At 44.8% G+C, this 23,138-nt stretch overlaps 1 protein-coding gene and 2 non-coding genes across 3 annotated transcripts in view; all 3 read right to left on the reverse strand.

The window, feature by feature from the left end:
• Window positions 1-6,083: 6,083 nt before the first annotated feature.
• On the reverse strand, window positions 6,084-6,221 carry LOC119941665. The gene has a single exon (XR_005455254.1). It is a non-coding gene; the product is annotated as a small nucleolar RNA SNORA7 (small nucleolar RNA).
• Window positions 6,222-10,848: 4,627 nt separating this feature from the next.
• Window positions 10,849-10,986, reverse strand: LOC119941703. Its single transcript, XR_005455287.1, has one exon. It is a non-coding gene; the product is annotated as a small nucleolar RNA SNORA7 (small nucleolar RNA).
• Window positions 10,987-16,417: 5,431 nt separating this feature from the next.
• AFF3 (AF4/FMR2 family member 3) overlaps window positions 16,418-23,138 on the reverse strand; it is a 318,921-nt gene continuing 312,200 nt past the window's right edge. Inside the window, exons 19-21 of the mRNA XM_038761937.1 lie at window positions 22,943-22,992; window positions 21,320-21,543; window positions 16,418-19,342 (exon numbers count right to left, since the gene is read on the reverse strand). Coding sequence (XP_038617865.1) covers window positions 19,221-19,342; window positions 21,320-21,543; window positions 22,943-22,992 — 396 coding nt within the window. The 3' untranslated portion in view covers window positions 16,418-19,220. The remainder of the gene's footprint in view (window positions 19,343-21,319; window positions 21,544-22,942; window positions 22,993-23,138) is intronic.

The raw sequence follows: 23,138 nt of genomic DNA on the forward strand, positions 1-23,138 counted from the left end.
ACAGTTTTGAAGTGGGAGGAAGTTCCAGGCAAGCCAAAAGGTAAAAGGTCAGGGGGGAGAAAGGAGAACCAGGCATCGCAAGTAGATTATTTTAAGAGGAAACAAGAGTGTGAAAGACTGTAGAGAGGGAAGAGAAGGTGAAAGAGGTGATTGAGCGCCTTAAAACGAATTGAAATTTCTGCCTGATGTGGAGGGGAATGGGTAACCATTTAAGGTTTTTGAGGAGCGGGAAGATATGCAGAATGAGCAGCTGGACTAGTGGAGAGAGCCCGGCCCGGGAGTCAGAAGGTCATGGGTTCTAATCCTGGCGCCGTCATTTGTCCGCTGTGTGACCTTGAGCAACCTGTGAGACCTTAGGTTTCATGCCCCTCGCACTTGCACTACAATTGTGGCTCATTCTTTTGTGTTCTGTTTCTTTCACATCATTCATTAATTCATTCAATCGTATTTATTGAGCGTTTACTGTGTGCAGAGCACTGGACTAAGCGCTTGGGAAGTACAAGTTGGCAACGTATAGAGATGGTTCCTACCCAACAGCGGGCCCACAGTCTAGAAGGGGGAGACAGACAACAAAACAAAACATATTAACAAAATAAAATAAATAAATATGTACAAATAAAATAGAGGAAGAGAATTCAGGGCTGCTAGTGCTCCCTGGCAGCACTTGTCAGGAGTACAACTTATGAACAAATCTCTGATTTACTTATTCATTTCCATTAATGTCTGTCTCCCCCTCCAGACTGTTACCTCACTCTGGGCGGGGAATATGTCTGTTTATTATTTAAAATTGTATTGATTATTAATAATAATGATAATGGTATTTGTTAAGAGCTCTTTATATAAATATGTGTCTCCCTTTCTAGACTGCAAGCTCACTTTGGGCAGGGAATATGTCTACAATATCTTGGATATTTTTATAGCATAGTCTCCCAAGTGGACAGTGCTCTGCGCGTCGTAAGCGCTCAATAAATACGATCAATTCATTAATAAACACACCAAATCTGCATGAACTAAACCTAACACTTTTTGATCCCAAGAGACTGGACTTGGACAAGAATACTAGTTCAACGTCTTCTTTGTTTAGCTAGAAATCATGGTTGCTATTTTTGAACTGTTAAGAAACACGAGGAACTTTTTCCAATTCACTTTGAGCCAACACGTGGTTCCAAATTAGTCCATAAAAGCTCCATGCTTTCCAGTTTTCTACACCTAACTGAACCTCCTTTTTGAAACTGTGCTGAGGCTCTTGTTGGTTAAGGAGTTTTCCAAAAGCTTCCACTTTCAAATAGAAAGAAAAAAGACATGAAAGCAAAAGTACGTTGGAGATGAATGTGCTAGTAAAACCGTTGCATTTGAAGGGAGTTTTTCATCCCCAAAGGGCTTCCTCAGTAAATCTAAAACCCTCCAGAAGGAAGTCCACATTCTCCTTAGCAATTCAGTTTAGAAGAAACAGAGAAGTTGACATTACAAATGAAATGGGGTTTCATTCCATCGCAACTACGATTCCCAACCCAAGTCAATTTGTTGAAGTGTCACAGAGTGACTATTTCCTCTGCACCCACTGAGAAAAAGGGACCCTTGGGTCTTTTAGACTGTGAGCTCACTGTTGGGTAGGGACTGTCTCTATATGTTGCCAACTTGTACTTCCCAAGCGCTTAGTACAGTGCTCTACACACAGTAAGTGCTCAATAAATACGATTGATTGATTGATTGATTGATTAGGAGCAAAAGTAAACTAAGGACAGGAGCTGAGAGTAGCGGGGCTTCTTACGGCCAGGTGGATTAGACCAAGTCCTGTTCCAAGGGCTCGTCTTTGAGATCTCTCTGTTCCAACCGGGCTTACAGTTAGGGGTTGAAGGTCGATTCCACCTGCACAACATTGCTAAAATCCGCCCTTTCCTCTCCATCCAAACTGCCACCACGTTAATAAAGTCACTCATCCTCCCCTGCCTGGATTACTACATCAGCCTCCTTGCTGACCTCCCAGCCTCCTGTCCCTCCCCACTCCAGTCTGTACTTTACTCTTCTGGCTGGATCATTTTTCTACAAAAATGGTCAGGACATGCTTCCCCGCTCCTCAAGAAACTCCAGGGATTGCTCTTCCACCACTGGATGGAACAGAAACTCCTCACCATTGGCTTTAAAGTAGTCAATCACCTTGCCCTCTCCTACCTGACCTGATTACCCTCCTGCTATAACCCAGCCCACACAATTCGCTCCTCTAATGGAAACCTTCTCACTGTGCCTCGATCGCACCAATCTGACCGCCGACCTCTCACCCACATCCTGCTTCTGGCCTGGAATGCCCTCCCTCCTCAAATCCAACAGACAATTACTCTCCCTGCCTTCAAAGCCTTATTGAGGGCACATCTCCTCCAAGAGGCCTTCCCTGACTAAGCCCCCCTTTCCTCTTCTCCCTCCCTCTTCTGCGTCGCCGACTTGCTCCCTTTGTTCATCCCCCCCCGCCCCAGCCCCACAGCACTTATGTACAAATTGTCATTTATTTGTTTATATTAATGTCCGTGTCCCCTCTCCAATGGTAAGCTCATTGTGGGCACGGAATGTGTCTTTTTATTGTTGTATTGTACTCTCCCAACTGCTTAGTACAGTGCTCTGCACATTCATTCAATCGTATTTATTGAGCGCTTACTAAGTGCAGAGCACTGTACTAAGCACATCCTAAGTGTGCTGAATAAATACAACTGAATGAATGAATGAATGAATGAATAAAATGAGTTGAATTTTGGAGAAACATCAGGCTAATGCATCAACCTTAAAACGTTTCACCTCAGCATTTCAAACTCCATTACTAGAAAGCCTTTATTATTATTATTATTATTATTAATAGTGCTTGTTAAGCACTTACTAAGTGTCAAAGCTGTTTTAAGCACCTCTCCAGAAAACTTTGAGAAGAGAGCAGGGGGAGGGTTAAAGGTTGAAAGCAAATCTGGGCTAAAGTTCCGAGTTAGAAACTGTGCTCTGTCCAAAACTCACCCATGTATTTTTTTTCCCAGTGTTGAATAGAGTTTTCCGCCTAGCTGGTGATTCATAAATGCTATTAACCCCTATTACTCTCTCTACCCCTTCAAAGCTGACACCCATCAAAGGGCCAAGCATACCTAAAGCGATCATTTGTAGAGATCTGAGGGGTTTGGGATCAAAAAACCCCCTCAAAACTCTGGGAGTGAGGAGCTTGGTGGTGTGTTTGTTTCTTTGGGGTTTGCGGGGGGAGGTGGCAGAGAAGAACTGGGATTTCCAGGAAGATGGAGGAAGCTGAAGGGTAAAGGGAGGACTCTTATCTAGACCTGATTTTCACTCCGTGTCCCTTTCCCCACTCCTCTCCAATCATTCAATCAATCCCTCAATTGCATTTACTGAGCGCTTACTGTGAGCAGAGCACTGTACTAAGTGCTTGGGAGAGTACAGTATAGTACAGACTGAGCCCCTTCCTTCCTCTCCCCCTCGTCCCCCTCTCCACCCCCTCCATCTTACCTCCTTCCCTTCCCCACAGCACCTGTATATATGTATATATGTTTGTACATATTTGTTACTGTATTTATTTATCATCATCATCAATCGTATTTATTGAGCGCTTACTATGTGCAGAGCACTGTACTAAGCGCTTGGGAAGTACAAATTGGCAACATATAGAGACAGTCCCTACCCAACAGTGGGCTCACAGTCTAAAAGTTTATTTATTTATTTATCTATTTTACTTGTACATATCTATTCTATTTATTTTATTTTGTTAGTATGTTTGGTTTTGTTCTCTGTCTCCCCCTTTTAGACTGTGAGCCCACTGTTGGGTAGGGACTGTCTCTATATGTTGCCAACTTGGACTTCCCAAGCGCTTAGTACAGTGCTCTGCACACAGTAAGCGCGCAATAAATACGATTGATGATGATGATGATGATAATAGAGTTGGTAGACACGTTCCCTGCCCACAAGGAGGTTACAGTCTAGAGGAGGAGACAGACATTAAAATAAATTACGGATATGTACGTGAGTTCTGTGGGGTCAAGGGTGGGGTGGATAAAGGGAACAAATCCAAGTTCAAGGGGCAGGGGGGCATGGAAGGGAGAGGGAGTAGGGGAAATGAGGGTTTAGTTGGGGAAAGCCCCTTGGAGACATGGAATTTTAATAAGGTTTCCCATCTCCCTCTTGCCCCTACATCCATTCTCTTATTACTCTATTTATTCATTTATTTATCTTACTTGTACATATCTATTCTATTTATTTTATTTTGTTAGTATGTTTGGTTTTGTTCTCTGTCTCCCCCTTCTAGACTGTGAGCCCGCTGTTGGGTAGGGACTGTCTCTATGTGTTGCCGACTTGTACTTCCCAAGCGCTTAGTACAGTGCTCTACACACAGCAAGCGCTCAATAAATACGATTGATTGATTGATTGATTGATCCATTCTCTTATCCACCCCCAGGATATCCTTAGTGTTTTCAGCGAGAAATCCCCACCCTCCATCCCCAAAATTCTGCTCCCTCTTTATGTAGAGACTAACCTATAAAGGGGGTAAAAATAAGGGGCTTTTCGGCCTTACGGTTCTTTGCGAATTTGTGCAGAAAAATCACAAACTGAAGGACAGACTCTACCTAGTGGCCAGAATTAAGGATCTCAGAATATTGTCCATTTAGCCCATTATTAGACTGAAATCTCCTTGAAGGCAGGGATCTTTTTTTAAGGGTATTTGTTAAGCTTACTGTGTGCCAGGCACTGTACTAAGTGCTGGGTGGATAGCAACCCATCAGATTGAGAAGCAGCGTGGCTTAGTGGAAAGTCTATAAATAGAGTAATAAATACGTAAAAACAAATATACATATATATAGGTCATTAGCCCCTCAAAGGACAGGGACTGTGTCTATTTCCCACTTATGTATTCTTTCCCAGTGCTTAGTACAGAACTCTGTGCATAGTAAGCACTTAATAAATGCTATCACTAATAATAATAATAATGGCATTTATTAAGCGCTTACTATGTGCAAAGCACTGTTCTAAGCGCTGGGGAGGTTACAACGTGATCAGGTTGTCCCCTGGGGGGGCTCACAGTCTTAATCCCCATTTTACAGATGAGGTGACTGAGGCATAGAGAAGTGACTTGCCCAAAGTCACACAGCTGACAACTGGCAGAGCCAGGATTTGAACCCATGACCTCCGACTCCAAAGCCTGTGCTCTTTCTACTGAGCCACGCTGCTTCACTAGTCTCCCAAGTGCTTAGTACAGAGTACTGTCTAGAATAATAATAATAATAAGAATAATAATAATAATGATGATGGCATTTATTAAGCGCTTACTATGTGCAAAGCACTGTTCTTAGCGCTGGGCACTGAGGTAGCTCAGTGGCCACGAGGAGTAGAGACTGAGTTTGGGTAAGGTTGAGGATGTAGGGGCATAACCCATGATGAAATGTGAGCCCCACAGGCCAGGTATGTGGGGTTGGGTTCGATGGGAATGAAATGACGGAGGCTGGGGCTGGATGGTTTGGGGCTGAGGCGAGAGAGGAGAATGGGGACATAGTGAAATGTCACCGTTTATCGCTGTATTGTACTTTCCCAAGCACTTAGTGCAGTGCCCTGCACATAGTAAGTGTTTAATAAATATGACTGAATGAGTAATAATAATAATAATGTTGGTATTTGTTAAGCGCTTACTATGTGCAAAGCACTGTTCTAAGCGCTGGGGTAGGTACAAGGTAATCAGGTTGTCCCACGAGGGGCTCACAGTCTTCATCCCCATTTTCCAGATGAGGGAACTGAGGCCCAGAGAAGTGAAGTGACTTGCCCAACGTCACACAGCTGACAAGTGGCGGACCCACGACCTCTGACTCCAAAGCCCGTCTACTTACTCTTGTCTTATGCTGTTGAGTCGTCTCCAACCCATAGCGAATCCATGGCCACATCTTTCTCAGGATGCCCCACCTCCATCTGCAATCATTCTGGTAGGATATCCACAGACTTTTCTTGGTAAAAATAAAGAGGTGGTTTACCATTGACGCCTTCTGCGCAGTAAACTCGATTCTCCGCCCTCGACTTTCTCCCGTGCTGCTGCTGCTGCCCAGCACAGGTGAGTTTTGACTTGTAGCAGATGGCCTTCCACTTGCTAGCCACTGCCCAAGCTAGGAATGGAACGGGTGGGCCTCTGCTTGACTCTCCCTCCCGTAGCCGAGACTGGTTGAGTATTGGAAACTCTCCCGGTGTGACCCTGAGAGGGAAAATGGGTACCGAATTCCCATTTTGCAGATGAGAGAAGTGAGGAACAGAGAAGTTAAGTGACTTTCCCAAGGTCACTCAGCGGGTAAGTGATGGAGCTGGGATTAGAACCCAGGTCCTCTGACTCCCAAGCCTGCGCTGTTTCCACTAGGCCACACTGCTTCTAGATAGACACCTTCCCTGCCCCCAGGGAGACTGGAATCTATATACTTCGGTTTGCAGCTTCCAGAGAATCTGAAATTCATTCAATTGTATTTATTGAGAGCTTACTTTGTGCAGATCCCTGTATTAAGCTCTTGCACTGTACTAACCGTGCGTAGAGATCATTCGACTCGTCCTCAGCTCTATTATCCACATATAAGCAGTGTGGCTCAGTGGAAAGAGCCCGGGCTTTGGAGTCAGAGGTCATGGGTTCAAATCCCGGCTCCGCCAACTGTCAGCTGTGTGACTTTGGGCAAGTCGCTTAACTTCTCTGTGCCTCAGTTACCTCATCTGTAAAATGGGGATTAAGACTGTGAGCCCCACATGGGACAACCTGATCACCCTGTAACCTCCCCAGCGCTTAGGACCGTGCTTTGCACATAGTAAGCGCTTAATAAATGCCATTATTATTATTATATTTCCAGAAACATTAGTCTGTGGACATTGCTAACATTCCATGCCCACCTCCCACCGCCTCAAAAACCTCCAGTGATCGCCCACCCAACTCCACAGAGGGAAGAAACTCCTCTCCATAGATTTTAAGGCCCTCAATCAGCTCTCTCCCTCCTACCTCACCTCTCCCAGCTCCACCACGTATCTGCTGGGTGACCTTGGGCAAGTCGCTTTACTTCTCTGGGCCTCACTTATCTCATCTGTAAAATGGGGATTACGAGCGTGAGCCCCATGTGGGACGGGGACTGTGTCCGACCTGTATTTACCCCAGCACTTAGAACTGTATTTAGCACAGGGTAAGCGCTTAACAAGTACCATAATTAAGTATTATTATCATTACTACAACCCAGGCCCCACACTTCACTCCTCTAATGTTGGTCTATTCACTGCGCCTCTCTGTACGCTCGTTGAGGGCAGCAGTCATATTCTACTTATTTTATTGCACTCTTTCAAGCGTTCACGACAGAGTTCAAGAAATGCTGCTGATTGACTGCCCTGGGCCTGAATTCAGTGGAAACTGCTGACTAGATTTGGCCAAAGGGTCCTGGAGTGAAACCGTGTGGAAAAATCGAATAAGGCGGGGGAAGGCGACACAAGGTTAGCGTGCTACCCAACTGACCGTAATCACAACCCGACCCAGAAAACGTTTTGCTCGGAGAGATGTTCAAGAAAGAGATAGATGAGGGTCTACTTGAGGCAGAAAGATGTTGATTTCATGGTTTACTGGCATATTAAAGAAGAAAACTTACTGATGAACTCGTCTTTCCTTTTTAATGTAAAAGGGCTTATTCTTACAAATCCTTAAGGCTCATTCTGCTCCAATATAGTTAAGATATTTCACAATTCTCAGAGCTATGTGGGATTCCGAATGAACCGCTGACACAGGAGCAGCTCCAAAGAGTAAAAGCAGTGACCAATGGTGATCTTGGTACACCTGAACATTAAAATCCGTCCACATACACTAAAACCAGACAAAATCATTAACCACGTGAGTCTGTCCCTCCTCCTTTTCTCCCCTAATTACACTCCTGCCCTTTGAATGATCCATCTTGTCCGCGAGGAACAGAACAAACACAGCTTTCTGTGAATACCAAATTGGTTTTCTGCCCTTTTTCAGGAAGAAAGGAGAGAGAATGGAAGAGAGACACTTTAAGGTCTGTGTTTTACCCACGGAGATGCACGATTGCTCAGTTCAAGCACTGCAGTCTTCACCTTTTCGAACTCTTGGGGAGAAATCTAGGGGACACCAGGAGAGCCCAGAGGTGAGGTATTTTATTTGTTTCCTGGGATCTTTTAGAACAAAAGGAATGCGACTTTTGAGAAGGAAAGGTGGTCTTATCAATATTAGTCATATGCAGCATACGGAGTCAATCATCTATTCAAACGTGCTGAGAACATATTTTAATTTTTAGTTGGTTCCATCATCAGTAACACCATAGATTCTTTTGGTGCACAGTGGAATCACTGCCTCCATTGCATCAAAAAGAATTTCTAGTCAATCAACATATACGTTAAACTTTCCCTAAAACAGGGTACAAATTGAATCTGAGGTAACAAAGGCTGATATATTTTAAAACAGAAAGAACAAAATACAAATAACTGATCTAATTTTATCCCATGAATCTAAAACTTTGGACCATCTTAGTTATATTATTTCAGCATCTGAATGTGAAAATATTTTAAATCGCTTCTGTTCAGCATTCTTGGGAGGTCTGAAGGGGGTAGTGAAGTGGAAGTTAAGGAATTTCAGATATGATTTGTCTTGTGAAAGCTTCCTCCAAGCCAGCCTTACTGATTTCGCTCATTTAGGGAAATTTAGGGAAATCCCCCTTTTAGACTGTGAGCCCACTGTTGGGTAGGGACTGTCTCTATATGTTGCAAACTTGTACTTCCCAAGCGCTTAGTACAGTGCTCTGCACACAGTAAGCGCTCAATAAATACAATTGATGATGATGATCTAATAAAGCACTTTATGTCATTCATCAGCACTACAATGACATATGAACATTTTTACAGCATAAGCTACTGTATGGAATAATCCCATTTTAAAAAAACTGTTCAATCCTGTAAACAATGGCTCCGACTAATTCCTTATAAGCGGGGAAAGATGGCTGTGGTGACTGGTTTTCCATATCTGAAAATGCCCAAATCAGGAAAATCAGAATCCTCTGAAAAGCCTCGTTTGAAAGCAGAGGGCCATCTCCTGGATGCTGGATGTTTTGAGCGCGACAAGAAATTAGAAAGTGAAATTGAACGCGCAGAATTGGAATGGGATTGGAAAGAGAGTCCGAAAATGATTTCTCCAAACAGGTGGTAAAAGCATTTGCTTAAAAAATATGTGGAACTTTGGATTCCCCCACCTGGCGACCCAAACGGAAGAAGAAGTCAACAACCTGACATGGGGAAACCATACTAGACACCTCCCTTCAGCTCCCAGAGCGCTGAAGGAAGACATGAGTTACCACCAACCTGTCTGGGAAAACCAGGGGGCTGTTTAATGGCCTAACTAACCCACCAAACTATTCAAATGAAGAGCAACGTTTTCTAACGTGAAACTGTGCTCTCCGTAGGGGCCGGTTTCTCTACAACTTACAGGATACTCTCCCAAGCACTTAGTACAGTGCTTTGCACACAGTAAGTGCTCAATAAATTCGACTGAAATACGGTTGAGTGAAAGGATCTCTCAGAAACTCCTACTGAGGGCTCCTTGGGGGGACTGGGAAAGGGTGGCTAAGGTGAGGCCTGGTGGATAGAACTCGGGCCTGCGAGTCAGAAGGTCATGGGTTCTATTCCCAGCTCCGCCACTTGTCTGCTGTGTGACCTTGGACAAGTCACTTCACTTCTCTGCACCTCAGTTTCCCCATCTGTAAAATGGGGATTGAGACTGTGAGCCCCAGGAAGGACAGAGACTGTGTCCAACCCACTTTGCTTGTACCCACCTCTGTGCTTAGAACAGTGCCCAGCATTTAGAACAGTGCTTGGCACACAGTAAGCGCTTAGAACAGTGCTCAGCACTTAGAGCAGTGCTTGGCACATAGTTAAGTGCTTAACAAATAATAATAATAATAATAGCATTTATTAAGCGCTTACTATGTGCAAAGCACTGTTCTAAGCACTGGGGAGATTACAAGGTGATCAGGCTGTCCCACATGGGGCTCACAGTCTTCATCCCCATTTTACAGATGCACAGAGAAGTTAAGTGGCTTGCCCAAAGTCACACAGCTGACAAGTGGCGGAGCTGGGATTTGAACCCATGACCTCTGACTCCAAAGCCTGGGCTCTTTCCACTGAGCCACGCTGCTTCTCAAATACCATAATTATTACTACAGTGCCTGGCACGCAGTAAGCGCTTAACAAATACCAGAATAATAATAATTATTATTTTGCCAGGTTTCCCAAGACAGGGATACAGGGAGCTCCTGGGTTCAGAAAGGGTAACACCATCACCTGAGGAAGTGACCTAGCGTCCTTCCTACCCCCGACGAAGAAATCCCATTTGTGTGCCAAAGCTCTCTGCGGAGCCCGGGACAAGACTGCACGTGGAAACTAAAGCGGGTCCTGACGTGCAGACCTGACTCCTTCCCCGAGAGTGACCCGAACCAACAGAAAGATGCCGAATCTTTGACAGTGTGAGTTTCCCACCCCATGCCTCACCTCTCCAGGCGTATTCCTTGGTCAGAGGCCTTTAGAGGTCACGGAGAGAAACACTAGCTGAACAGATTATGGGATCAAATGTTTTATTTCTTACTTGCCTTGTCTTATGCCGTTGAGTCACCTCCGACCCATAGCAACGCCATGGACACACCTCTCCCAGAACGCCCCGTCTCCATCGGCGATCGTTCTGGTAGTGGATCCATAGTTTTCTTGGTAAAAATCCAGAAGCGTTTTACCACTACCTTCTTCTGTTCAGTCAACTTGAGTCTCCGCCCTCCACTCTTCCCCGATGCCGCTGCTGCCCAGCACGGGTGAGTTCTGACTTGTAGCAGATCGCCTTCCACTCGCTAGCCACTGCCCAAGCTAGGAATGGAATGGGTAGGCCTCTGCTTGACTCTCCCTCCCACAGTCAAGACTGGCAGAGTACTGGAAACTCTCCAGCTGCCATCCCGAGAGGGGGATTTCTTTCTTAGGTCGCTCCAAAAATGACACAATCCTTAGGGTGTTTTAAACGTGGGCCCCAGAGTGCGCTTTACCCTAGTTTTTTAGGTCTATGATGCGTCTGGAGTTAGTTCCAATCATTCATTCACTCGTATTTATTGAGCACTTACTACGTGCAAAGCCCTGTACTAAGCGCTTGGGAAAAGACGACAACAAACAGACACATTCCCTGACCACGATGAGCTCACACTGTTGTTTCCATCATGGCACAGTGTGAAGCAGCGTGGCATAGGGTATACAGCCCGGTCCTGGGAGTCGGAAGGCTATGAGTTCTATTCCTGGCTCCCCCACTTGTCTGCTTTGTGACCTTGGGCAAGTCACTTCACTCTGTGCCTCAGTTACCTCCTCTATAAAATGTGGGACAAGGACTGTGTCTGACCTGATTTGCTTGTATCCACCCCAACGCTTAGTATAGTGCCTGGCACGTAATAAGTGCTTAACAAATACCATAAATCAATAAGAAAAATGAAAATGTTAAAATTTCACCACACATAACATGCCTTAAAGGTGCTCCTGGAGATTTTGGTGACCCTCTGATGGAGTTGAAACCTTAAGGGCGACGTGGCCAATTTACAGACCACCTGAAACCAGGATTGTGCTTTGCCGAAACTGCCAGGCGTGACCAGGCTGAGGTGAACAGGAAATCCAATTCTTTTCTTTTCTTTATGATATCCAGTCCCAAAGCAACTCCATGGACACATCTCTCCCAGATCACCCTACCTCCATCTGCAATCGTTCTGGTAATGTATCTGTTGCATTTTCTTGGTAAAAATCCGGGAAGTGGTTTACCATTGCCTCCTTCCACGCAGTAAACTCGATTCTCTGTACTCGACTCTTTCCCGTGCCGCTGCTGCCCAGCACGGGTGAGTTTTGACTTGTAGCGATTGCCTTCCACTCGCTAGCCACTGCCGGATCTAGAATGAAATGGATAGGCCTCTCTGCTGGACTCTCCCTTCTCCCTCCCATAGCCGAGAGTGGTAGAGTACTGGAAACTCTCCAGGTGCCATCCCGAGAAGGGGAGGTTCTCTTAAAAGCTCCCATATTTTCATCCAAGTAGAATACAGAAAAAGATGATTCTTAAGCTCATCTCTGAGCCTATCTGTTCCCTCACTTCCAGTTCGCTAATTCATCTATTTCACACAGTGAGACTCCAAGGGCAGGAAAAAGAAAAAAGGCTTAGTATTGTGGAAAAAATAAAGTTTTAAGAAAGATTAACAAAATAGTTCAATTTTTAGGACTGCCAAACCATGCTGAAATGCACAGAAATTCCTGGTTTGGGAATATTCTATGGGTGCTTTCAGAGGAACTGTCCACATCTAAATGATAGGAGAATATGACTGGGATATTTTCAGAGCACATCAATTCTCTAAGCTGCGTAAACATTAATGCTAAACTCTTGTCTTATGCCATTGAATCATCTCTGACCCTTAGTGACACCATGTCTCTCCCAGAACATGCTGAACTCAGTGTTCATTAATAGCATTAACTGGTGTTTGGTACTAAGATTGATGCACTTTAAACGCTGGGTGGATCAGGGAAATTTACAGTGCTCAGCACACAGTAAGCGCTCAATAAATACGATCGAATGAATGAAACTGCCACTCTAAAGCTTAGGGCTCTCAATAGTCTCAATGGGAACTGTGAATATTAATTCCCAGCTATCATAATGAAATTTTTACCATGCCAATTAAACAGAAGGTACATAAATTATCTTTACACATATAAAAATAGAAAAATAAATACATTTTATTAAAATATAAAGACATTATAAAATATTAAAATAGAAAAATAAATAAATAAATGTAATATATTATCTTTATAATTACAAATAAATAGAAATAAATTAAATGAAATAAGTAGAAGAATCATAGCTACAATTCCGAAAACGGAGAATACTTATACTTTTCCTTGCAATAAACAAGTGAGTCCATTTGTGAGATTTGGGTGTTAATCTTTTATCTTCCCCAGCACTTAATACGGTAAGTGCTCCGCCAACTGTCGGCTGTGTGACTTCGGGCAAGTCACTTAACTTCTCTGCGCCTCAGTTACCTCATCTGTAAAATGGGGATTAAGACTGTGAGCCCCCCGTGGGACAACCTGATCACCTTGTATCCTCCCCAGCGCTTAGAACAGTGCTTTGCACATAGTAAGCGCTTAATAAATGCTAAAAAAAGTGCTTACCAAATATTATTATTAATAATTATTATTATCATCATTATTATAAGGGGATAAAATTCTAAACAGATCTTATACTGCTGGCCAGAAATAGTGAGAACATTCAGAGATAGAAGCTTTTCGGTCTGGTAGAGAAAGTAAATCAGAACTGACCCCAAATCAATCAATTAGTCAAACAAACAATACCATTCACTGGGCACTTACTGGTTGCAGAACACTGTACTAAGCACTTGGGAGAGTACAATATAACAGACTTGTTAGTCACATTCCTGGCCCACAATGAGCTTACCATGAAAAGTTACTATTTTGTAGTTACAATTAGTCAGTTTGCCCATTGGTGAATTCATTCAATCACACGTGTAGCTACTGCGTGCAGAGCCCTGGAAAGAACATGATGTAAAATGAAGGATTCCTGCCCTCAAGGAGCTTACTAATCCTTCCCTTGGCAAATCGGTAAGCAAAGGTTTACAAAAACAAAAGTGCTGCAGAAAAAGTGGTTTTGGGAAAAGAATTTCTATTCTGAACCAGACTGGACTTCTATTGAGAAAGGAAGTTTTCTCTCAAGACTGGTGACTGGTAGCTCTTAAATGAATCATTAAGGACCTTGGTTCTAATTCCGGCTCCACCACTTGTCTGCTGTGTGACCTTGGGCAAGTCATTTCACTTCCCTGTGCCTCAGTTACCTCATCTATAAAATGGGGATTAAGACTGTGAACCCCAGGTGGGACAGGGACTGTGTCCAACCTGATTACCTTGTATCTACCCCAGCACTTAGAACAGTCCTTGGCACATAGTAAATGCTTAACAAATACCCTAATTATTATTATTAGGGTATTATTATTAGGGTAGAACAGTCCTCGGCACATAGTAAATCCTTAACAAATACCCTAATTATTATTATTGTTATTATTATTATTATTATTAAGACGAGCTGGGTAGAGGTGGGGTATGACATACCACTGAAATGCACCACGTAAGGAGAGGGGAGCAGAAAGCATCTGATTCTGTTGAAATGATCTAAATAAGGAGAACTTTCTGGGTGCCACCATGACAACACGGTTTATTACGACAAGACTGAAAAGTTCCTTTCTAAATAAGAATACTCAGTAACTCCCCACCACTGGTTTAGTACCTTCCTGTTCTTTAACACAAAATGAACACACTTTTCCCTTGCAAATACTGTAAACACTAATGCTACCATAGTTTTGGGTATACATTGCACACAGTAAGCACTCGATAAAGACGATCGAATGAATGAACATTACCCTGGCTCCACCATTCATCTGCTGTGTCACAACTTCACCGTGCCTCAGTATCTTCATCTGAAAAATGGGGATAAAAATCCCCAATCTTTCCCTCCTGTACACTTGGAGCCCCATATTGGACAGGCACTGGATCCAATCTGCTTTTGTTGTATCTACCCCACGCCTAGAAGAGTGCTAGGCAAATACCACAATTATTATTATCCTTATTACTAAGACCTAAGTCATAATTTCTTCAAAGCAAGATATGTTCAGATAATCAGTATGTGCCTCATTGGAATAGTATTAGCTTAAAAACATTGGCATTTAACAATCAACTAAATTTGACTCGGCCAGACTGAACCTCTCATCCCATAAAGATACATTTTGGAGACATTCTGTCTCCGTTTGAAAAATCTCTAGTGAATCAGTGAGGGGAGAGGGAAAAGGGCAAGGGACAGTTGTAGAGAGGAAACACTTGGTTCAAATCTTAAGAACCAAACTGATTAATAGGAAAAAGACAAGGAGCGGAGAGTTGTAGTAACGCGGAGGCTGGCCCTAAGTCTAGGGATCTCCGTAAGTGGATTCAAATTGAGCATAAAAATCCTGATCTGAATGCATTTTGATTTTAAAATCTGGTCAAAAAATTTATGGAAGCCAATTGCTCTCCTGTGCTCAAAATTCAACTTCTGTTTAGAGGCATAATTAGTTTACCATAACCTCAGCAACCTAAGAAAGACAGATTGGGTTAGTCCTTGTCAGTTTATAAATTTCAGTTTCCTACAGATTAAAAAATTGCAGACGAATAAATCACTGGAATATTCTGTACATCTGTCAAGGCTGGTGACCACTACAGTCTCGGGAACTTAAACGGATAAACCTCGTGTAGATTAACTGGAGCTGAGAGCAGCGACTTCTTCAGCAAACAAATCCCACTTTTTGGGTGGAATAGAGTTATTGCTAGCGGTAGCTCCGCAAAACTGTGAAAAATGTATTTTTAAAACATATACACTACTGCACAGTTTCGAAGATGTGACCCATAAATATCAAGCAGCGGTACTCATCAATTTTATAGTAATTACTACACTTCTGCGGTGATGACAATATCCAGTTACATACCTTTAATAAAGGCACTAGCAATATCCTTCTGGTTGAATCAACCCTGATGACATGACCTGTAGCGTGTACGTAGCTGGATAGCATCCGTTCACAAACTGTACATTACGCCTAGTCGGAAAAATGCCCACACTGTATTACAGGATGCATACAACACTGGCACGGATAACCGGGTCTTTTTCAGCGCAGATCCTCAGTACGTGCTGTCACGTGCTCTATCTAGGAGCATTCCAGGCCATTTTTATCCTGACGTCTTCCCGCGGCAGGAGTAAATTTCCACTTGCAAGACTTTGAAACGGCTACCTGGATCCAATCTCCCACCTCCCAATTTCCCAATCTCCCAATTTCCGCCACCTGCCACGTTCTGCTCACTGATGTTGTTTGGTTGAGGCCTTTCATAGGCGGTTCAGGCCCAGGGGAAGGCAGCCAGTTTGGATGGGGCCATCCATTAGGGTTTGGGGAATTTACAGAGAATGTTACCTCGGGGTGGCTGGAGAAGCAGCACGGCCTAGTGGAAAGAGCACAGGCCTGGGAGCCAGAAGGTCCTGGGTTCTAATCCCGGTTCTGCCACTGGTCCGCTGTGTGACCTCGAACAATTCACTTCACTTCTCTGTGCCTCAGTTACGTCATCTGTAAAATGGGGATGAAGACTGAGAGCCCCATGCGGGACAGGGATTGTATCCACCCCAATTTGCTTGTGTTCACCCCAGCTGTTAGTGTAGTGCTTTGGACATAGGAAGCACTTTCAGCGCTTAGAACAGTGCTTTGCACATAGTAAGCGCTTAATAAATGCCATCATCATTATTATTATTATTAAAAATACCATACTTATTACTATAATGATAATAAGGGGTACGACGGGGCCGTATGGAGAAGGAATCTGTTGGCCCTGTTGCTTTCAGGGCGGTTCTGACTTTGCTGTCCCTCCTTGTACTGGGAAAATGGGGTTCAATGGTGAGTATGGGACCCCTGTAGCATATATAATCGCCCCAGACCTGGGGCAATTCCCCTGAGTTGTCTTAGGTGGAAATGGCCCTAGCTCTAGAGATTCTCTCTGACAGGAAATCTGATCTTTGGAATCCAGCATGGCAATCTCTCCCCAAATCAAAGCAAATCTGGTTGAACTCAAGGAGTTGACCTGAGGACAGAATTTGTCTCTAAAAGAGAAGGGAACTATACTCACAGTTACAATAGAGAGAGGGTGGTGGGGGGGACAGGATGTAAACAATTTAAAAAAAACAATCAGAGGAGACAGTTGGAAAGAATGTCTTTTGTCACAGCATCATCGTTGCCAAATGAAACATTTTAAACAGAAACTATTGCACATATTGTTCTATACAAAAGAAACAAGTGCCAGTGATATGAAATACACCCAAATGACCAACTGCAAGAAATCCTTTTGAAAGCAGAGCCTCAAGTTGCCAATAGTAGGGCTATTATCATAATTAACCAAAGACAATGTCCAAGTTTAATGAATTTAATGAGTACATCAGCTGGAATGTCTCAAAACGGGCCCAATTTCACAGAAAAAGGGCAAGACTGGCAGATACCGTGGGTGAGCAAGGAATGTGAACATAGTACAAACTGACTCTCATTCATCCTGAATAGCCAAGGCAATTTTTATAATTCAATATCTACACAAGAGTCCCAACATTCCAACAGAGTTCATCAGGATTAAGAGGAACTAAGTCATAGCCCTTCAAGTAAACCAGAATTCTCTACATTAGACTCCAAATCTCCAGTGAAGAATGAAATCCTGAAGAAGATTTGTTCATAATCAGTGCAGGGCATGAAAAAAAGGCAGCACTTAAAGTTGAATGAATAGGAAATAAGACTTCCCAAATCATCTCACTACTCAAACGCCTGGAAAACATACACCGGAGCTGGAAAAGGCAAAATGGGCAGAAAATTAGACAGAAAATTCCAAATGATTTGGAGAACGAGGCCAACTGGCCGTCTTCTTTCCTAATCAAAGATCAAGTCAACCAGGGTCACCAAACTTCTCAAATATACCGGTAGCTGAACACCCAATATTTCAGCGTACATCCAGTACTGACACCCTGGAGTAGTTCGCATGACACAGAGCGCCTCATCCTCACGACACACTGAGAGTCTCTCACTAACAAAAAATGGGAGAGAGTAAACGCAGCCATGGAAGTGGATGAGTTATCTGCAAAATAGGGCTATTTTTACATGACGCAAAGCCGCTTTTCCTCAAAAAATTTCCTGGATCTTTAGCAGGCCTGGAACTCAAGCTGAGATATGATGAAACTCTCCAATAGCAAACTGTTTTCCACAGAACCGGAAAATGCCCGTTTTTGGGTAGGGATTATCTCTATTTGTTGCCGAATTGTACTTTCCGAGCACTTAGTACAGTGCTCTGCGTACAGTCAGCACTCAATAAATACGATTGAATGAATGCTCTACGGTGTCAAGAGTGTGAAGGGAAAATGAAATCAGAACAAAAATCCCAGAGCGCTAGTGGCCGTGGGCATACCCTCTATAGTGAAGAGCTGAACGGTCTGAGCAGATCCCAACCAAATTCCAGTTATTGCAGGCTTAATTCCCCCTGCACAAAAGACAGCTTGTCAACTAGGATGAAAATGTCCCCCAGCTCAAGCCACGTTAGAGCCTTGGAGGAGTAGATTATGCATGAAGAGAGAGGGGATTACGATTGTAAATAGCTCTTAACTCACTTAGCAGCAAACCTAGCCATCTGGTTAAGGGAAAAGGTCCAGATAGGGAGTCCTGATTCAGCGTAGAACAGTTTCAAGATGGGCAGGCAGATGACACATTACTATACACCCGCACCACGGAAGGTAGACAATATGGTACTATGTGTATGTGGCGTCATATCTGTAAAATATTTCCCTAAGTGGTTTTCTTTTAAGCTGGGCTCCAAGGCAGTAGAACATCTTTATTTCTTTGAGATCCTCTGCATCGCATGTTAATCTGGCAGGGGAAGAAGGATAGTGGAAAAAAAAAAAGGTCACTTTTGCTTAGTCCGAATTTTAGTCAACGGCAAATCTGAATGGGTGGCAGTCTTTCTGTGTAACTACGAAGGGAGAGAAGTGTTGCAACGAAGAAGCATCCTGCACTCAACCCAGCTCTCAACCATGGCCACTGTTCGGATGCCCACGCCCAAGTGCCACACGAAAGCCGTGGGCCAAACAGCACGTTATCCCTGAAAGTCGTCAATGTGTGAAAGCTGTAGAAGCATCTGAATTGGCAGTCAAGCTTTCAGTGTGCTTTATTGCACTAGTTTTACCAAACCCAGGAGACTGGGGTTGCGTTTTCTAGGAATCCTTGGTTGGGTGTGGAAGTAGAAAACGTGTATGGTGTGCATATGTGTGTTTGTGTGTGGGGGGGTGTACTTGGTAACACTCTGGCCTATTTTTACAGTGGCGGGGTCTACTTGGGGCACAGACATTCTGAAGAGCTTCGGGTTTCACTCAGAGACACCCACGGGCCCCCACTCACCCTCACCTACAAATACACTCATACCTTGGGGAAAAAAAAAACCATCGTTCAATGCTGAAGAAATGTTCACCTCCATTTGGATAAATGCTGGGTGGGGCTGAGTCTCTCTGTAGCACAGTGTCTGGAAAAATCCACCTCCTGCCGGGAGATGAAAGAGTCCGGGGGAGCAGGCCACGGTCGCTAGGAGACGTGAGTCCTGCTCCGGACCCAGCGCAGTCCCTGCTGAGTGTACTGCACCAGGTGCTCCATGCTGCTGTGCAAGGTGACAGGTCCCATGAGTGAATCCAGATCGTTAAAGAACTCTAGGGGATGGGAAAAAAAAATAATAATAATAATAATTATGGTATTTGTTAAGTGCTTACTGTGTGCCAGGCACTCTACTAAGCACTGGGATAGATACAAGGTGATTGGGTTGGGCTCAACCCCTATCCCACAGAGCGCTCACAGACTTAACCCCATTTTACAGCTGAGGGAACTGAGGTCAAGAGAATAATAATAATAATGATGGTATTTGGTGAGGACAAGGTAATCAGGTTGTCCGACGTGTGGCTCACAGTCTTAATCCCCATTTTGCAGATGAGGTAACTGAGGCACAGAGAAGTCAAGCGACTTGCCCAAAGTCACACAGCTGACAATTGGCAGAGCCGGCATTTGAACCCATGACCTCTGGCTCCCAAGCCTGTGCTCTTTCCATTGAGCCACACTGCTTCTCAGTGAAGTGACTTGCCCAAGGTCACATGGAAGACAAGTGGCAGAGCTGGGATTAGGACCAACCAATTATATTGGAAATTAATCCAAGAGGGGCAGAACCGTACGTCACCTAGATGACTTGCCCAAGGACATACAGCAGATAGAGAAGCAGCGTGGCTCAGTGGAAAGAGCGCGGGCTTGGGAGTCAGAGGTCATGGGTTCGAATCCCACCTCCCCCACATGTCTGCTGTGTGACCTTGGGCAAGTCACTTCGCTTCTCTGGGCCTCAGTTCCCTCATATGTAAAATGGGGATTAAGACTGTGAGCCCCACATGGGACAACCTTACCTCCTTGTATTCCCCCCAGCGCTTAGAACAGTGCTTTGCACATAGTAAGCGCTTAACAAATACCAACATAATAATAATAATAATAAGTGGCAGAGCTGGGACTAATAATAATAATAATGATGGTATTTGTTAGGTGCTCACTATGTGCCAGGCACTGGGATGGCTACAAGCAACTCGGGTTGGACACAGTCCCTGGACCATGTGGGGCTCACGGTCTCAATTCCCATTTTCCAGATGGGGTAACTGAGGCCCAGAGATGTGAGGTGACTTGCCCAAGAAGGCAACTAGCCGAGCCAGAGGTCTTCCATCTCCCAGGCCCAACCCGCTAGGCCACCCCGCACCCTGGCTTCATTCATTAATTCAATCAATCGCATTTATTGAGTGCTTACTGTGTGCAGAGCACTGTACTAAGCGCTTGGAAAGTACAATTCGGCTTGTGGAAGCAGCATGGCCTAGTGGACAGAGAACAGGCCTGGAAGGCAGGAGGACCTAGGTTCTAATCCTGGCTCCACCACGTGTCTGCTGCGTGACCTTGGACGAGTCACGTCACTTCTCTGGGCCTCAGTTCCCTCCTCTGGAACACGAAGATGAAGATTGTGAGCCCCGGATTCATTCATTCATTCACTCAATCGTATTTATTGAGCACCTACTATGTGCAGAGCACTGTACTACTACTACTACTACTAGACTGTGAGCCCACTGTTGGGTAGGGACTGTCTCTATATGTTGCCAACTTGTACTTCCCAAGCGCTTAGTACAGTGCTCTGCACACAGTAAGCGCTCAATAAATACGATTGATGATAATAATGATGGTATTTGTTAAGCACTTACTAAGTACAAAGCACTGTTCTAAGCACTGGGGGGGATACAAGGTGATCAGGGTGTCCCATGTGGGGCTCACAGTCTTAATCCTCACTTTACAGATGAGGGAACTGAGGCTCAGAGAAGTGAAGCGACTTGCCCAAGATCACAAAGCAGGCATGTGGGGGAGGCGGGATTAGAACCCATGACCTCTGACTCCCAAGCCTGTGCTCTTTCCACCGGGCCATGCTGCTTCTCTAAGCACTTGGGAAGTACAAGTTGGCAACGTATACAGACGGTCCCTACCCAACAATGGGCAGATGGGATGGGGACCACGGCCCACCTGATTTGTGGCTATCCAGTCTGGCGCTTAGTACAGAGCCGGGCACCTAGCAAGCAGCACTATTATTCATTATTGTGAGGGTGAGCGAGGGTGAGCACCTCTGTTCTCCTTGGCGAGGTTGTCGGCCATCTCCCAGGAGTCGTAGCTGTGCAGGATGCTGTTGGTGATGCTGACGTGATTGGCGGCCATCTGATGGATGCGCTGGGGGATGCTGATGATGGACGTCGGCGAAGGGGCTCCGCTGCTGGAGAGACTCCCCTGAGAGCCCACCGAGCTGACCGGAGACGGGCTGGGAGACATGGGGCTGGGGATTCCTGTGCTCCTGAACGGGAGAAGGTAGGGAAGCAAAACCTGAGAAGGAGGTAAGGGAGTTGCTAAGCTCCTTGTGGACAAGGAATGTGTCTGTTTGCCTCTGTGGTATACTCCCCCGAGCGCTTGGCACAGTGCTTTCCTTCATTCATTCATTCATTCAATCGTATTTATTGAGCGCTTGCTGGGTGCAGAGAGCTGTACTGGGCGCTTGGGATCGTATGATACAACAACAAACAGACACATTCCCTTCCCACCGCGTGCTTACAGTCCAGAGGGGGAAGATAGACATCAACAGAAATAAATAAAAGACGGATACGGACATAAGTGCTGTGGGGCTGGGAGAGGGGATGCAGCGTGGCTCGGTGGAAAGAGCACGGGCTTGGGAGTCAGAGGTCATGGGTTCAAAGTCAGCTGTGTGACTTTGGGCAAGTCACTTAACTTCTCTGTGCCTCAGCTACCTCATCTGGAAAAGGGGGATTAAGATTGCGCGCCCACGAGGGACAACCTAATCACCTTGTATCACCCCGGCGCTTAGAACAGTGCTTTGCCCATAGTAAGCGCTTAACAAACACCATCATTATTATTATTATTATAAATGGGAGCAAGTCAGGGTGACGCAGAAGGGGGTGGGAGAAGAGGAAAGGGGGGCTTAGTCTGGGAAGGCTTCTCGGAGAAGATGGGGCTTCACTAAGGCTTTGAAGAGGGGGGAGAGTAACTGTCGGATTTGTGGAGGGAGGGCATTCCAGGCCAGAGGCAGGACGTGGGTGAGGACTCGGCAGCGAGATCGAGGCACTGTGAGAAGGTTAGCTCTAAAGGAACAAAGTGTGCTGTGCACACAGCAAGCGCTCAATAAATATGACTGAATGAAAGAGCACACCAGACTGCAGTATTCTGAGTGGCAGGAAGCAATATTTTCCAGTTGTATAGTTCCTAGAGTTGTTTGGCAAAGGTTTCTGGTTGCATACTTTGTGGCATCATGGAGCACAGGTTTCATTCATTCAGTCATATTTATTGTGTGCTGCGTGTAGAGTGCTGCACTAAGCGCCGAGGAGAGTACAACAGAAAAAAATAAACAGACATATTCCCTGCCGATAACAAGCTCACAGTCTAGAGGGGGAGATAGATATTAATATACATACATATATAAATAAATTAAAGATAGGTACAGAAGTGCCGTGGGGCTGGGAGGGCAGGGGAATAAATGAGGGAGCAAGTCAGGGTGACACAGAGGGAGTGGGAGAAGAGGAAAAGGGGGTGCTTAGTAAAGGAAGGCTTCTTGGAGATGTGCCTTCAATAAAGCTTTAAAGAGGGGGAGAGTCATTTTCAGATATGAGAAGGGTCCTGATATGAGAAGGCACGCAGCAACTACTTCTTGGTGAGGGTGGGGGGGAAAGGGGAAAGGAACTTACTTTCCACTGGCACCCCAAGGAGATGGGGCCTGGGGAGCTTTTGAAGAATTCTGCAAAAAAGAGAAGGGTGTTTACGAGTGAACAACCGATCACAGGCAAGTAAAAGAATGGCAACAAACTCTACAGCAGCTGTGAAGGAAGAAAAAGCCACTCACAGTCTCGGGGACAGAAAAGAGTGGATGAGAGTGATAAGTAC

Source organism: Tachyglossus aculeatus, chromosome 20, assembly GCF_015852505.1.
Source record: "Tachyglossus aculeatus isolate mTacAcu1 chromosome 20, mTacAcu1.pri, whole genome shotgun sequence".
NCBI classification, from domain to species: domain Eukaryota; kingdom Metazoa; phylum Chordata; class Mammalia; order Monotremata; family Tachyglossidae; genus Tachyglossus; species Tachyglossus aculeatus.